This window comes from Gobio gobio, assembly GCF_949357685.1.
Source record: "Gobio gobio genome assembly, chromosome: 19".
NCBI lineage: Eukaryota > Metazoa > Chordata > Actinopteri > Cypriniformes > Gobionidae > Gobio > Gobio gobio.
In genome coordinates, this window is record NC_137112.1 from 10,834,032 (window position 1) to 10,851,004 (window position 16,973).

Genomic DNA, 16,973 nt, shown 5'->3' on the forward strand with positions numbered 1-16,973 from the left:
TCGTCTGTCACAGAATCGCTGGTGTTGTGATGTATCGTTATCGTGGGCAAAATAACGTGGCATTATCGTATTATGCGTTAACCTGTGATTCCCACCCCTACTCTATACATTTATACATATATCTATTTCAACTGACTAAATCTTAAAGGCGGCCAGAGCATATGAGCGGAGTGGAGCGGTGAGAATCTCCGCTCATCGCTCACGGAACTGTTCACCCCTCCGCTCCCCCGCTCAAAGCTACATCAGGCCGCTCCGCTCATTATCGCTCGGCGCTCTACGCAGTTTGCTTCGTGCTCCACTCAAATCGCCCCCCCGCTCGCTCCAAAAAAGGAAAAAAATCTACATGTATATCACTTTTAGCTTAGACCACAGCCTTACCTCCTAAAGAACTGAGCAACAACAAAAATTTTCAAATAGAAATGTTTTATTTCAAATTACAAATCAGGCTAGTCACAAAAAGTCCTGTAAAATTAAACAAATAAATGGGCCTAATAATATAAATAAAAATGATATAAACAAAAATATACATAAAAGTTTTAAAAGTAAATTAACTATTAGGCCAGAATTTTGATTAGTGAACTTCTGCGCAACTATAAATATATAAATATATAATTGCTTTCCATGATTGCATAACGAATTAACAATTCATTACCACCCGTCAGCATGTTTTAATAATTTGTTTCCTCATTTTAATTAGATCGTGGCCATATTGTAATAATCCGTTCCCTATAGTTTTAATAAAATTGGAGAACGAATTAGTTCAACTTGGCCACAATTTACTTAACCAGGGAAAACGAATTAAGAAGTTGTGGGAACGAATTTAATTTGTGGCTACGATTTAGAAATGAGAAAACTAATTCTTAATTCATGGGAACAAAATATTAATTTGTGGCCAATGGCCATGGTATATTTTTGTCTGCATGTAATAAGAGCAGGGCTCCGTATACACGATAGACCTACCGTGCCTTACCTATTTATCTATTAATTTATTATCGAAAGATATATAGATCACCTTTTGCTGCACTGCCATGTTTGCGTAGCACATCCTCGTGCTTTCTGGCAATGTGTCGCTTTAGATTCCAATATCTTAGCTAACTCTCACAATCTCTCCACACTCCCTTTCAATTTCTTCTCCCTGCTCGTTCTTAACTGTGTGCATTTATGTATAAGGCTCGCAACTTCATTAAAACAATATTTGAACTCCATAACCTATTGCTCCACTATTGCTTAGCGATTTCACAGATTCTAGATCTAGCAAATCGCCAAAGGGCATTCTGGGTTGAGCGGAATCTTCAGAAAGGCGCTCACCGCTCTGGAGGAAATATTACCGCTCCGCTCTGCTCACATGCTCTGAAGGCGGCACACCAAATCTCCAAAAATATAAGTTTTTAATAATAGGTTGGGTTTTGAGCATGTATATCATATTTATATGTTATGTAAATGTGTGTGTGTGTCAGACAGAGGAAGAGTTCTTTGATATGACTGGAGAGTCCCAGAAGGACCTGGACATAGAGGAGGAAGAAGAAGAAGAAGAAGAAGAAGAGGATAAATCTGAGCAAGATGAAGATGAACAAGACTACAAGGATCAAACTGACAACTCAGCCAAAAGAGGGCAAAAGAGCACGAGTAGAAACATTGCTTCAGAGAAAATTCACAGTCTGAGAAACATGGTCCAGACCTTACAGCAGCAAGGTACTTAAACATGCTTTATTATGAGGGTCTTTCTGAATGAAGGCTGAGATTGTTACTGATGTGTGTTTGTGTTAACAGGTCTGTCAGGGCCTGTCCTATGGCTACAGAATTGCCTCAACAGAACTGCTAATGACCGTGAGGAGGATGGTGAGATCATAAAACATTGATTGAAGCCTCTGTTTCTCCTGCTTCGAATGAGAGCTAGAGATTGTAAAGGGTTTTCCTTTTTTGTCATTAGCCGATCACATGCCTGCTTAGCACCCTCTAGCACTCCCGCAGAAACGGGCATGCCTCTCATGCGGTGCCCCCTATCATTTTGCGCCCTAGGCAATATCCATTGTAGCGCATTACATCGCAATGCCCCTTTCACTTTGACGTGTTTATGACCCGTTTAATCTTAAGGTCTAAATGCAGTGAATTTTTCACTGATTTTCATTTCCTATCTTGCATATCAGTCATGGCCTCACATCGGCCAAACCCTCTAGCTCCGTCTGCTACTGTAGCCACGCCCCAAACTCTCGCTATTGGTTGAGCTGGAAAGAGACTGACCGATCTGAGCGGATTGTTTAGATGTTGCCTGGGAGGCTCAGTGTTTACACTCTTGAGGGAGATAAACCCATCAATGGCATACTTATAGTAGTAAATAAACAAACTTTGAGGGTGAGCAAGAGCACTCTCCTTTAATACTTTAATAATGTCGATAAAAGTGCATCTATCCATCATAAAAGTGCTCCACATGGCTCTGTGGGGTTAATAAAGGCCTTTTTTTTTTTGCTCTATCCTCTGTGCTTCAGTCCTTCGTCATATGCCAGTCTCTGATCCTGCGTACAAAAGTTAGTGGAAGTTAGAGATTACAGTTTGTAAAGTTTTAAATATGGATATTTTTCTTACACAAATGCATGGCTTTGCTTCAGAAGGCCTTTATTAACCCCCCCGGAGCCGTGTGGAGCACTTTTATGATGGATAGATGCACCTTTATGGACTTCAAAACAGAAACAGCCATTCACTGCCATTATAACACTTGAAAGAGCCAGAACTTTCTGATTGTGTTCGTCTAAAAGAAGAATGTAATTTACTCACCCTCAAGTCATCCTAGGTGTATATATCATGGGATAATTTTTCATTTTTGGGTGAACTATCCCTTTAAATATATACTGGGGGAGGGGGGCGTAATATATATAGCCTATTCCACTCTCAAGCGCACTTATAAAGCTTGCCGCAAAGCACCTGCAAAACTAATGATTATGAATGTCGGAAAAATTGGCAAGACATTTTAATTATATAGTGTTTTCTGAGTCAGTGTTGGCTGCAAAGATGAAGTTGAAGAGGCTGACTACATAATCTGAGAGTATTTGTTTTCCATTCAAATTGGTTCATTTAAAAGTTTTAATAGTCAAGCTTTCTATAGATATATTTCTCATGTCTTCTCATGTTTCATATGCTGAGTCTCGGCTCATTTTTGTGATGCGTATTACACATACTGTAAATAATTAGCCACAAAATACTGATTTGAGTTGAAATATGAGAAGAAACCCTTTTCAAGTCATACCTGTTTGTTATCTTCTAAACCATTACAGAGTCCAAAACAATCGTTCTAGCTGGGCCGTTTTTAGACATAGCATACTAGACGGTCGCCTAGGGCGCCATTAGCTGAAGGGGCGCCAATGAACGCATATCAGGGGTGTGTGTAAAGGGTGTCACGGCCACCCTGAAATATGATTGCCGCCCTCACTGGTTCCCCTAACACTATTGGGATAGAGTACTGTCAATCAGACGATTCCTATATTGGATCAGAGTACTGTCAATTACTTGACTGTTTCATGTAAAGTTTGCATTTCGAGCGCTCAACACCATTAGATCAAAGAGCTCAGTTCAAGCTTTGGCAAGGTAACGTTTTTTTTAACCACACAATAAAGCAAAATTCAAAGGCCAATTAAAAAAACAGGTACATTAAAAAGTGCACAAATCTGTATTTTGCTAGGGCTGTATTTGTGGCAGTCGAGAAATCACGCTGTGAAATGGGCAGATAGCGTAATATTGCTCCGTGTGTATTATAGAGGCAAGATATAGGCTAACCACACTCACTTTAGCATTTCATGATATTATTATATTTTGACTCTATGAAGCTTTCTTCTCTTACCTGCACCTCCAAAAGGTGTGCTTTTTGTGCCAAGGCATTGTTAAAGGATCAGTGTGTAATTGTCCCATTTAAAACTTTAGCGTTCTAGCAACAACAAACACTTCAACAACAATATTACTGTAGGCCTACTACTCAAGTCAAGGGAATGTCTGACCTTGAAATGTTCCGATTGACCAATCAGAATCAAGCCTTTCAGAGAGCTGTATAATCATCTAAAATGGCATCTCTTTCTCCAGGTGTTTCTCATCCTGTGGCACTGGTTCCTCTGACAGAGGAGAACGAGGATGCCATGGAAAACGGGGCTTTCCAAAAACTTCTACGCACAGTTGGCATCCGCGCACCCTCAGAAGGACAGGTTGGTTTTGGCTTCTTTGTCTCTCATCCTCTGCCACTCACTTTATATAATCTGTTTTCAGAAGCTTCCATATTGGTATAATAGTGATTATTTGAAAACCCTGTATCTGTAGTGCTGTAAAGCTTCTTTCATCTCATCCGATCTGTATTCATCAGGAGTCTTTCTGGAGGATTTCTCCCAGTCTGAGTGTGGATCAGCTGAGGAAATTAGCAGCATCTCTTGTCCCGGTTGAGGAGACAGCAGCTGAAGGGGATTCTGAAGGAAACAAGGACAACAGTCTGGCTGTTGAGATGGAGGACAACCATGACGATGAAGATGATGATAACCAAGAGCAGAGAGCTCAAGCACTGAGAGCTTTGCTATTGTCCCGTCAGAGGAAACACTCATCTGCTAAATCAAAGGGTGAGCATGCCACATTGTTGATCATTTTCTTAGTGGCCAAGCACGGAAAGTGTGACTGCAGTTACCTGTTAGTTTGTTGTCTTTCGCTCTTGAAGTGTGTGGCGGCCCATTGAAGTTCTGTGTTAGCACACAAAGTCTGAGCATGGGCTGTAGAAAATCCTTATCTCAAACCCTCTGGCACCACTTGTTCATGGAAAGTCAAATGCACTGATATAGATGGAGAGCAAAATTAAACACCGTTTCCACGCAATCCTCTTCTGCTAGATCTTCACCAAATTTGGTCCAGGACATTCAGTGCGTTTACATGCACCCTCATAATTTAATTTATAATGGGATTTTGGCAGTAGTGCGATTTAAACTTTACCTCATGTAAACGCAATTAATGCGATTTTAAATATTAACCATATTCGCATTCAACTGTGGTGTACAGTGATTTTAATCACAATAAACAGGCATGTAAACACCTTAATCGCATTGCACCACTCTGACCAAAGTGCATATGTGCTCGGACGCACATGGATACTGTGTGTTGTTCACACAACTACATGAATGAACATTTTCTCTTCTCCCAATCGCCAAACTCAAACTCACTTTGAAGTCTCTGCTCCGTATGCCGAATAATATCCAGTATGTCCATAAAAATGTATTTTGAATTTGACGTGAGTAGATTTAAACAATGGCCGGTAACATGCTGTGTAAGAATCGGTATCAATAAGCAGAAATGGAATTGGAATCGAAATTGCTAAAATTTCAATGAAATTTTTTTTAATGAAATAAAATTTCAACCCTAGTACCAGTGTTGCCTATTGGTCAAAACATTAAAATAAATTGTATTACTTTGTAGTCCTTTCTAATTCTGTGTTTGACCTTTTAAACTAACTGTTATGCCATTGGTGTGCTTGGCCTCATAATTGACCTATCGATAAGCCCCGCCCCCCTTAGTTACTGTTGCTAACTTGGACAAACAAACGGAGTTGCTAGATCTTACAATGACAGCTGTCAGTGTGAAAACCTTATCCCAAGATGTTTTTGGACACAGAATGTAGCGTATATCCCGTCCGAATGATGGCCAAACTTAACTGATGGTTTATCAAGTTTATTATGTCCTTTTTCACTCCAAAAAAATCATCGTAAGAGCTGAACAAACAAAGCATAAGAAGTGCGCATTAACGTCTCATTCACAAACTATCTCTCTCCGTTGCATTGCCATTAACATGCACAGCAAATTACACAAAAACACTCATACAACTAACAGTAAACAAACATATACACAGACCGTATGCCTTTTCGAGGGTGCAGTTAATAACTGGTCAACTTTGTATCTGCAAAACAACTCCGATAAACTGCGTGCAAGCTTTCCCTTTCACTACCCGTAGACTATGATACCCATCAAAATAGGAGTCCTCCTTAGTAGGACAGATAATGTACACCTTAAACATATCTAAAATTAAATTAATTGACATATAACCAGTTTAACCCCTAGGAGTCTGAGCTGTTTTGGGGCCCTTTAGAAGTTTTGACATGCTCTGATATTTGTGTATTTTTCAGTTGCTTATAAACATATTAATGGCAAAAGTGTAATTGCACTGTATTCAGCACACACTGGGCTACCATAATATGTGAGCAACATGTATGTACTTGCTTGTATTTTTGAGAGAATAATGTTTATGCATAATTTTTGAAAAAACTAAAACAATTGTTTTAAAATTAAGGCTTCAAAACACACAATAGATATGTGCTCACAAGCCCTTTGATTATTGGGTGTTTTTGTTTAGATTTTTTGCTTCAAAATGATGTGAGAATCATTGAGCCTACTCATTCACATAAAACAATATATTAATTTACATTTTGTAAAACACTTTTTCTTTACTCAGGACTTATGCGAGTAGGCGTGAACGTCCCATGAATAATAATGTGATCATTCCTGAGAAACAAAGACCTGCATAATAATGAGCTGCATAATAAATGAGCTTTAGGTAGGCATACTAGATTTTAGGTTTACTAGATAAGTACAGTAACAGTAAAAAAAAATAGTTTTCTGGGGGGAAAATCTAAATGTTTTTTACTTAAAGGGGTGGTAAACAACGATTTCACTATTCTAACTTTAGCTAACGTGTAATGTTGCTGCTTGAGCATAAACAACATCTGCAAAGTTACAACGTTCAAAGTTTAAAGCAAAGGGAGATATTTGCTTTTAAAGAAATCAGTTTCTAAGAACTACAGCAAACGGCCAGTAGGCGACTACACACATTCCTCCAGGGTTGGTGACATCAACAGGCTCAATATTTACATAAACCCCTCCTCCGAGAATATTAAATAAGGGGGGGTGAGGCCATTTTGTATCGCGGCGCTGTTGTGGTTAGTAGGCTGGAGTGTTGTTGCCGGATGCAGAGGAAACGCTGTTATTTTCATCCGGATTGCAGGTCTGGGGTACTTGCTCTGTTCAGCCTTCCTTGGGACGGGGGTGCGTTGCAGAGCGTTTAACATACAGCATGTTATATGCACGTGTGTTTGAGTCAGCGGGGAATCAGGCGCGCACAGGGCTCCCTGCAGCACATCTAACAGAGGAAAACATCCACCGTCTTCGCGATTTCAATGCCAGATTTGCACAACGTCAGCTGCGTGAAAAAAACACTGCCGGTGCGTGGAATTATTCCAGGATTATTACTCAAAGCGATGTATCTGACCCACAGCTTCACTAGTTGTTTGCATGAGTTGATGTGTGTGTGGGCGTCGACGCATGGATCACCTGTATTTGAATCCGAATGAGCGCATGGTCCGTGGGCGTGGCCACATTAGCGGGTAATGAGGCAGTAATGAGTTGATTGATATCTCCCACTTTTCACACAGATTACATAAACATAGAATATTTGTTTTCGTTTTAATTTACATGATTTAAAACCTGACATTTCAACGTTTCTTTAGACATTTGTCTCATGTTTGTGTGTCAAGTTCTCACTAAGCTAGAGGTCATTTTCTGAAGAGAATCAGATTAGACATCATTGACAGAGAGGCTGAAGATCGCGAATCATGTTTGTTTCCCTTATTTTGCAAAAAGCACAACAATTTGTTTTTATTGTGACTGTACACAAAAAAATAGAAACTTAACAGATTATAATGATGTATAACACTTGCCTGAATGATAAAAAAAACGACAGTTATTTGAGTCTCTTTGGCACTGATAAGACTCAACTGCTATTGGCTCATCTGCGTTCGAGGGGAGGGGCTTACCGATGCTGGTTGCAACAATGTTGTTGAAAATGTATTGATCATACGATTAACCTAAATGACTATCATGAAGTATCTACTTGGTAATTGCAAATTAATTAATTTTAAATGATTGTCTCTGTCTTTTATAAGACTCTCCATCCCGCGAGGGCAGTTCGGATACTGCAGATCCAAGGTTAGTATTGATGGCAACTCTTCAGTGACGAAAGTTTGTGAAGGTTTTTGGCCAAACATGAGTTTCTTAAACTAAGTATGAATTTGTTGATATTTTGTGTTCCAGTGATCATATAGAGAAGAGAATCTCAAAGAAGAGAAGCAGAGTGTTGGATGATGATGATGAAGATGATGATGATCAGAGAGGTAATGAACAGCATTTCAAAAACTTATCTAGAATTTCTATCAAACAGCTCTAGACATTTCTGGTCCATTGCAATGAATGAGTCTTTGACTATAATGTTTTCCCATAATTAGATGCATGCCTCTGGTTGGGCTAGACAAAACCTATTCTGCCTTTTTTTACGGTGTCCTACAATGGAAACCGCAGTGACTGGATTGCATGTTTTGATTTGAATACTTTTAAACAAAATTAAAGATGCGTCTTTTAAGCTGTTTGTGAAATTTTGATATGTACTTCAAATAAATAGAACCATCTAGAGCAGTTACATGACAGCAGTTGATCTGTAAGAGGATGATATGAAGCTGAACAATATAACTGTTAAATCAATGAGCATGTTTACATGCACACCAATATGCTGATAATACTGTACATATTTTTGTCATATATGTACAGTTTGATTTGATCCTATAAGAGCAAATCACACTGTACGACATCATCAGCATGCAAGCTGAATCGCACGTTTGGCAATTGTGGTTTTTATGTGCGCTGAAAAAAAGAGGAAGTGATTTGGTCATCTTTCATCTGGGACAGCACAAAATCGTACAATGTGTACCTGGCATTAGCCATTTATGACTCATTTACCACATCCATTTTCAGCTTATTAACTCTTTTCCCACCATTGATGAGTGTTTTCACGGTTATACGGTACGGATCCGCTATTACGGATCAAAACGCAGACAAAGCAACACGAAACAAGCCATAGAAGTATTGCTTATGCACATTAAATTAACGCGATCATCAAACAGCATGTAAATCAAAACGGCCTAATGTTACTGAATGAAATGTTGACCTAGGACGAGCTGTAGGGTTGTGAAGCTTTGGGGGTGTCGATGGACTCGATCTACTGCATCTGTTTTGATCATCGTTCTGAATCCCATCGATTTTTAATCAGCTTTTTGTTCGAAATGTTGCTTTTTTTATGAAACTTGCCCACAAGAATGCATGAAGCTAGAGTTGATATACAGTGCATCCGGAAGTTATTCACTGCACTTCACTTTTTCTACATTTTGTTGTTACAGCCTTATTCCAAAATGGATTAAATTCATTATTTTCCTCAAAATTCTACAAACAATACCCCGTAATGACAACATGAAAGAAGTTTGTTTGAAATCTTTGCAAATGTATTAATAAAAAAATGTACAAAAATGTCTTTGCCATGACACTCAAAATTGAGCTTATGTGCTCCTGTGTCCACTGATCATCCTTGAGATGTTTCTACAACTTGATTGGAGTCCACCTGTGGTAATTTCAGTTGATTGGACATGATTAGGAAAGGCACACACCTGTCTATATAAGGTCCCACAGTTAACAGTGCATTGCTGCGTCCCAATTCGCATACTATCCGTACTAAATAGTATTCGAAAAAAGAATTAGTATGTCCCAAATCGTAGTATGTTGAAAAGAGTATTCCAAAGATTCCCGGATGGTTTACTATTTCCGGTCAGAATTCGAAGTGCAGATCGATGCGCACTCTAACGGCTGATATTGCCCACAACCCATTGCAAAAACTGCAAACGCGGATAAAAAAAGTGTTAAAAAACTACAAACATGACGGTTACGCGAGTCTGACGGCTAAGTAGAGAGGATTAGATAAAGGGGCTTGAGTGAGCAATTATCAGTATTAAACCTGACGAAAATATATTTATTCAATATTATCCACATTATATTTCTCCTTCAGCAGCATTGAGAAATTTTGTAATGATACGTTTGGCCATTAACTTTGCAAACACATAAGAGGAGTCTCTGCATTAAAGACCCACGAATGGCAGATCAACGTGCTACTACATTTCTCTCTGATACGGTAGGAAATTAAATTGAATGTGGAGGATTTTAACTGTGACTATGATTGACAGGGCAGTTTAAACGGTGATTGGACACAACTAAGCAACAGAGTCCGTTAAAGATGACGAAGTAGTATGTCCCAAAGCTTGCATACTTTTCTGCTACACACTCAAAAGTATGTACTTTTTCTTCACAAAAAGAGTACATACTTTTAGGACGTAGTATAAGTAGGCGAATTGGGACGCAGCACATGTCTGGGGAAGGGTATAGATGGTATGCATGTGACGTCACCTTCAGCTGGAGTGACTGCGGTTACGCCACATTGAGTGGCAAAACGACTGAGAGGCAGCATTGGTTTACAGCGTGAATCCCGCGAAAAACACACAAAACAAGGCCCGACAGCAGAGGGGGGGTCGGCGGAGGCTTGGCCACGGACCCCATGGACATCCCTGTGCCCCCTTCCGGACCAAGGGAGATGGACTTGATAATAGCGTGTCATTTTTGCACTCAAACCACTGCCCAGACAGTGCACTGGCACTCAGGATTTACTGCTTCGGCTTATTGCTTTGAGAAGGAAAAGCTGCCCAACACTGCTGATCTAGGATCTGTAATCCACTGCAAGAAATTGTAATAATAGCATCTTATTAGCGATGATTTGGCAAAAGAGCCAGTGCGTTTCTGTATTTGCACTCGTCAAATGATTACATTTCCAACGTGTTTCCCCTTCGGTGAGTAATGTAGCCAATCACGGACATGTTTATTGATTTCTTAAAACGCAATGGCCAATCACAAGTGTTGAAGTTAGAATCCACTCACCGCTCGAGTTGTTGTCCAGTTCGGCACACGCGCTAATCCTCTCCAATAAAGTGTAGACATGTAAATAAGAGATTCATAGTGCCGTCCGCTTCACTGATTAATATAACAGAACTTTGTGAGATCGTATTTATTGAATGAGTGACAGCTTTTAGTGATTATAAAGGGAGCAGCACTGTCTAGGCGATATAAAAAAAAAATATTAATAGGCCTATAATATATTCAGAATTCGAATAAAACCTTTGTTTTCCATTCTTTACAAGCGGCCACATACACACTTTAATACATAGACCCATATCCGCATATACATGCGGGATTCATTCTCGAAATTGTGATGACTGACAGTGATATTTATGTATCGAAATCAGGCTCATATAAATGTCAGAAAAACACGATTCCTGGCTGCATGTCAATATTCATGGGTCACTGGATCTTTGCCAAGTTGTAAAGAACACTATATCGAGTCCAACCTTTAGTTTAAACTGATAACTGTTTGTTTTACTCGTGGTTTCCCCTGTTAACTCCAGTCACGCAGCAGCTCTTCGGCCACTCAGTCCCGGCTGAGAGGGCGTGTTCCGGCGGGAAAGTGACGTCGATGCATACCCTCTATAGAAACATTTCTGCAGCATTGAAGGTCCCAATGAGCACAGTGGCCTCCATCATCCGTAAATTGAAGAAGTTTGGAACCACCAGGACTCTTCCTAGAACTGGCCACCCGGCCAAACTGAGCGATCGGGGGATGAGGGCCTTAGTCAGGGAGGTGACCAAGAAACCCGATGGTCACTCTGACAGAGCTCCAGCGTTTCTCTGTGGAGAAAAGAGAACCTTCCAGAAGAACAACCATCTCTGCAGCACTCCACCAATCAGGCCTCAGTAAAAGGCACTCGACAGCCCTCCTGGAACAAAATTCTCTGGTCTGCTGAAACAAAGATTGAACTCTTTGACCTGAATGGCAAGCGTCATGTCTGGAGGAAACCAGACACTGCTCATCTCCTGGCCAATACCATCCCTACAGTGAAGCATTTACAAATGCAATAAGAATCTTGTGTTGTATTGAATTTGAGCAGAATCATAGTTTATTTATTCCCACAGGAAAAGCGCAGTGAATTCCTCCCATGCATGTAGTTGACACTTTCTTTTGTTTCTCCCACAGATATTTCAGATGTGGATCCGTTATCCAAGAGTAACTTTGAAAGAAGCATGGAATCAGACCGTGAGAGTCCTGCTGCTCCAGCTAAGCGCAGATATAAGAGAGTGTTAAGTGATGAAGAGGACGAGGATAGCTAGACATAATATTACAGGTCAATACAATCATAAATGGCTGCTTTTCCCTCTCTGTCTATCGATTTTAAATGTTAATTACCGAATCCTCAATCTACCCGTATTTTTCCTGAACTTGTGTTGTTACCTAGAAGAAAAAAAACTGTTGACCATATTTGTGGTGTTTTACCATTTTGAGAAATCTTTTCCTCTCATTGTCATTTCCAAAGGCATGTTTTATGTGCTTTTTGGTTTAGGAATTTGATACACCAGCATTTTTCACTTTTTTTGGTTTAATTTCTAATATTTTCCTCCATTTTGAATTTGTGTCTGCAAAAAAAAAAAAAAAAATCGTAATTTCATTGTTACTTGATGGCATTGAAAATTGACACCATTAAGTGCAGCGTCACACATTTCTGTCAGCTTTGGCACAGTGTTCATAATTGTCACATGACATCCTTATACAAATAAAATTTTGAGGTAATACTCTTGTGTGTTAATAAAATTTGCTGTATGAAATACAAGCTTTGTTATATTTAAGACTATATTTTGTATGTTTGGACAGTTAAATGACAGAGCTTCGATATGTTGTCTATAAATTGATTTCACAACCACTCCACGTAAAAGAAATAAGGTCATTTCATTTCAGCTTGTCATTTTCATTGAGCTTGGCATTTGCCCACTTTTCAAGCGACATCATTTCAGCAAGTTTTTCGCTTGATGATAACAAAGTAGTGTACACACTATTTACATTTAATTTAGCAGACGCTTTTATCCAGAGCAACTTACACATGAGTACAAGTGATTCATCGTGAAGAGGCAATAAACAGGAGAAGTGCCAGTTGTACAACATTTCTTACATCGTTTAGAACACGGAGATATTAAGGAATAGTGAAAGCATAGGGTTTTTCTTTCAGCCAAATGCAGTTAAGTGCTGATGGGGTTTTTTTTGGGGCCATTTCTTGAATATAGTCAGGGATTCTGCCTCCCGGATAGGTTTGGAAAGATCATTCCACCACTAGGAACCTTTAACAAAAATGTTCTGGAAAGTGATTTTGTTCCTCTTATTGAAGGTAGCCTACCATGAGGCGTCTCTCATTTACTGTCCATGTAGACTCATAAGAGTGAGTGGAGGTATGAGGTTGCAAAGACTGTCTCTTCAATAAAATTCTACAAACAATATCCCATAACTACGTAAAATAAGTTTGTTTGAAATCTTTGCAAATGTATTAAAAACATGTACATAAGTATTCACAGTCTTTGCCATGACACTCAAAATTGAGCTCAGGTGCTGCTGTTTTCACTGATCATCCTTGAGATGTTTCTTCAACTTGATTGGAGTCCACCTGTGGTAAATTCAGTTGATTGGACATGATTTGGAAATGCACACACCTGTCTATATAAGGTCCTGTAATAAGAGTGGACTCCTGTAGATGGTTCAATCTGCAGGGTTGCCAGAAGACTAAAGAAACGTTACCAGAAAGATGGAAGAACTACATTTCTCGTCTATTTCCACCCACTGCAACTTATACCAACGACGGAGATAAGTGCAGTTATAATAGCAAAATATGTGGGAGAGCGTTGCTATAAGGTGACTATATTGTATTGCAATAGGGAGCACTTCAAAGTCAATACTAAATCAAGACTAGTTAGCACAGTATTCGTAATAGAAAGGATTTAATGACAAAATCTGGTTATGGTTACACTTAAAATAGTTTCAAAATGGATGTATGAGATGATAAATTTATACCATTAATCGTACACAGCATAAATAAAATGTTACCTTTTTATAATCTGCATAGATGATAATCTGTAGATGATCTGATTAAATTTTCATGAAAATCAGCCAAACCGTCTAGGAGGAGTTCGAAAAAGTTGTGGGTTTTTTGGCAGTAAAAGTTTCATGATGTAAAATAACATCATAGGGTGTAAACATGAGTGAAACTTTGGACAAGTGGTGGCACTAGAGAGTTTGAGCTAGAGACACCAAAGTTGCTGTAAGTTAATGTTGGGACTGTCCTCTATCTGTGTGCCAACTTTCATAAACTTCCCGCAAGGGGTTCTATGAGCTCCATAGACTTGAGTGTGGGAGAATAATAAGAATGCCAATGGATACAACCTTCGATGCTTGGCCCCTAATAATAATAACTTTATATAGCGCCCTTTTTAAAGCAGAATCTCAAGGCAAAAAAAAAAATAAGCCGATGAGTTGAATGTAGTGTTTTAATTAGTGAGACATCTAAAACTTTGAAATAAAGTAATAGTAGATGTAATCAATGATATCTCTTCGTATTTTACTTAGTAGCAGTTAAATGTAATAAATTCAAACTTGATTACGAATACTTTGAAAAGACACCTCTAAGGATAACAATACAAAGATTGTTTCACTATAACACTAATACCAACTCAAGGATGCTAGGAATGAGAAAGAAAAATACATGAAGGTAAAGACATGAGGGAAGAGAACAATGATGAAAGAGCATCATTGACAGGGCTGTGCGTATACTCTCATCTTGTGACTCTCCATCCTTGCAGCTCTGGGTTATATTAACAGATATGACCCAACAAGCATGATTCTCAGACGTGATGCTCCAGGAAGATCTCCTTTTTTGTCCTCGTTCATAGAAAATGAATGGACTTTTATTCTCACAGGATCCATATATGATCACAAGATGAAGAACTGCAGAGGCAGGATACAAAAGACATTTACAAATCCGTAATATTTCTGTACAGTTGAGAATTCAACGTAGAACTTGGCAGGGATGTTGACTGAAAATAATAACATTAAGCCATATCTATTGTATGCAGTGGGTATAAAAAGTCTACACACCCCTGTTATAACTGCACGTTTTTGAGATGCAAACAATAATTAATGTCAGATCTTTTCACACCTTTAATGCAACGTGTGCAGTGTGTGTCCCTTAACTAATAGTTAGTTGAAACAACTTTTGCTTTTAACACAGCAGTCAATATTATTGCATAAGAGTCTATCATCTTAGCACATATTGATTTGTCCGTTTTTCCCCCACTCTTCCTTACTAAACAGCTCCAGATTGATCAACACACATTTTTTCCCCTATCAATTTTTGACAGGCTCTCTGTTCTTTGGAATGCCCCATTGTCTTCTTGTTGGTGATGGCCTTCACAACACATCTAATGTTTTGGAAATATGTTTGTATACTTCTCCTGATCGGTACAGTACCTCTTCACAATGAGATCCCAACACATCCTTTGTAATGTCTTTGTGGGCCATGGCTTCAGTAGTAAGATGTGACCAAGATGATGCTAAGAAAATCCCACAGAAACAGCTGATTTTGAACTCAGGAATAATCAGCATCACTTGAGTAAGGAATTATTGACAACAGGCTGTTGAATTATTATTAAAAAAAAGGAAAGCACACCCGCAGTGGTAATACAACATTGGGTGTCTATGTTGTATTACAGGTCAGAGTCAATTATTCCGCTTATACTACAGTTATCACACCTCAAGACTTTGTTCTGGTGAGCGAGAGATTAAAGGGATGGTTCCCCCAAAAATTTAAATTCTGTCAACATTTACTCACCCTCATGTCATTCCAAACCTGTAAGACTTTTGTTCATCTTCAAAACACAATTGAAGATAGAGATTTAAAATGTGCTGCGTAACAAGAGAATGAACCACATTGGTTCTTGAGGAAGCTCAAATGTTCTGCGTTACACAAGAATGAACCTCATTGGTTCTTGAGGAAGCTCAAACGTGCTGCGTAACACGAGAATGAACCTCATTGGTTCTTGAGGAAGCTCAAACGTTCTGCGTTACACGAGAATGAACCTCATTGGTTCTTGAGGAAGCTCAAACGTTCTGCGTTACACAAGAATGAACCTCATTGGTTCTTGTCAAAGCTCAAGTGTGATGTGTAACATGAGAATGAACCTCATTGGTTCTTGTCAAAGCTCAAGTGTGATGTGTAACATGAGAATGAACCTCATTGGTTCTTGAGGAAGCTCAAACGTGCTGCGTAACACGAGAATGAACCTCATTGGTTCTTGAGGAAGCTCAAACGTTCTGCGTTACACGAGAATGAACCTCATTGGTTCTTGTCAAAGCTCAAGTGTGATGTGTAACATGAGAATGAACCTCATTGGTTCTTGTCAAAGCTCAAGTGTGATGTGTAACATGAGAATGAACCTCATTGGTTCTTGAGGAAGCTCAAACGTGCAGCGTAACAAGAGAATGAACCTCATTGGTTCTTGTTGAAGCTCAAACGCGCTGCATAACAAGAGAATGAACCTCATTGGTTCTTGTTGAAGCTCAAACGTGCTGCGTAACATGAGAATGAACCTCATTGGTTCTTGAGGAAGCTCAAACGTACAGCGTAACATGAGAATGAACCTCATTGGTTCTTGAGGAAGCTCAAACGTACAGCGTAACATGAGAATGAACCTCATTGGTTCTTGTTGAAGCTCAAACGTCCTGCGTAACATGAGAATGAACCTCATTGGTTCTTGAGGAAGCTCAAACGTGCAGCGTAACATGAGAATGAACCTCATTGGTTCTTGTTGAAGCTCAAACGTACAGCGTAACATGAGAATGAACCTCATTGGTTCTTGAGGAAGCTCAAACGTACAGCGTAACATGAGAATGAACCTCATTGGTTCTTCTTGAAGCTCAAACGTGCAGCGTAACACGAGAATTAACCTCATTGGTTCTTGTCGAAGCTCAAACGTGCTGCATAACATGAGAATGAACCTCATTGGTTCTTGTTGAAGCTCAAACGTGCTGCATAACATGAGAATGAACCTCATTGGTTCTTGCTGAAGCTCAAACGTGCTGCGTAACATGAGAATGAACCTCATTGGTTCTTGAGGAAGCTCAAACGTGCAGCGTAACATGAGAATGAACCTCATTGGTTCTTGTTGAAGCT

The 16,973-nt window shown here is 39.3% G+C and overlaps 1 protein-coding gene across 1 annotated transcript in view; it reads left to right on the forward strand.

Annotated features, from left to right (window-relative positions):
• The window catches only part of timeless (timeless circadian clock), a 50,341-nt gene extending 37,756 nt beyond the window's left edge, over nucleotides 1-12,585 (forward strand). Inside the window, exons 24-30 of the mRNA XM_079843749.1 lie at nucleotides 1,458-1,692; nucleotides 1,771-1,839; nucleotides 4,069-4,187; nucleotides 4,343-4,589; nucleotides 7,950-7,992; nucleotides 8,098-8,177; nucleotides 11,963-12,585. Of these exons, the coding sequence (XP_079699875.1) occupies nucleotides 1,458-1,692; nucleotides 1,771-1,839; nucleotides 4,069-4,187; nucleotides 4,343-4,589; nucleotides 7,950-7,992; nucleotides 8,098-8,177; nucleotides 11,963-12,096 (927 nt within the window). The 3' untranslated portion in view covers nucleotides 12,097-12,585. The remainder of the gene's footprint in view (nucleotides 1-1,457; nucleotides 1,693-1,770; nucleotides 1,840-4,068; nucleotides 4,188-4,342; nucleotides 4,590-7,949; nucleotides 7,993-8,097; nucleotides 8,178-11,962) is intronic.
• The last annotated feature ends 4,388 nt before the right edge of the window (nucleotides 12,586-16,973 follow it).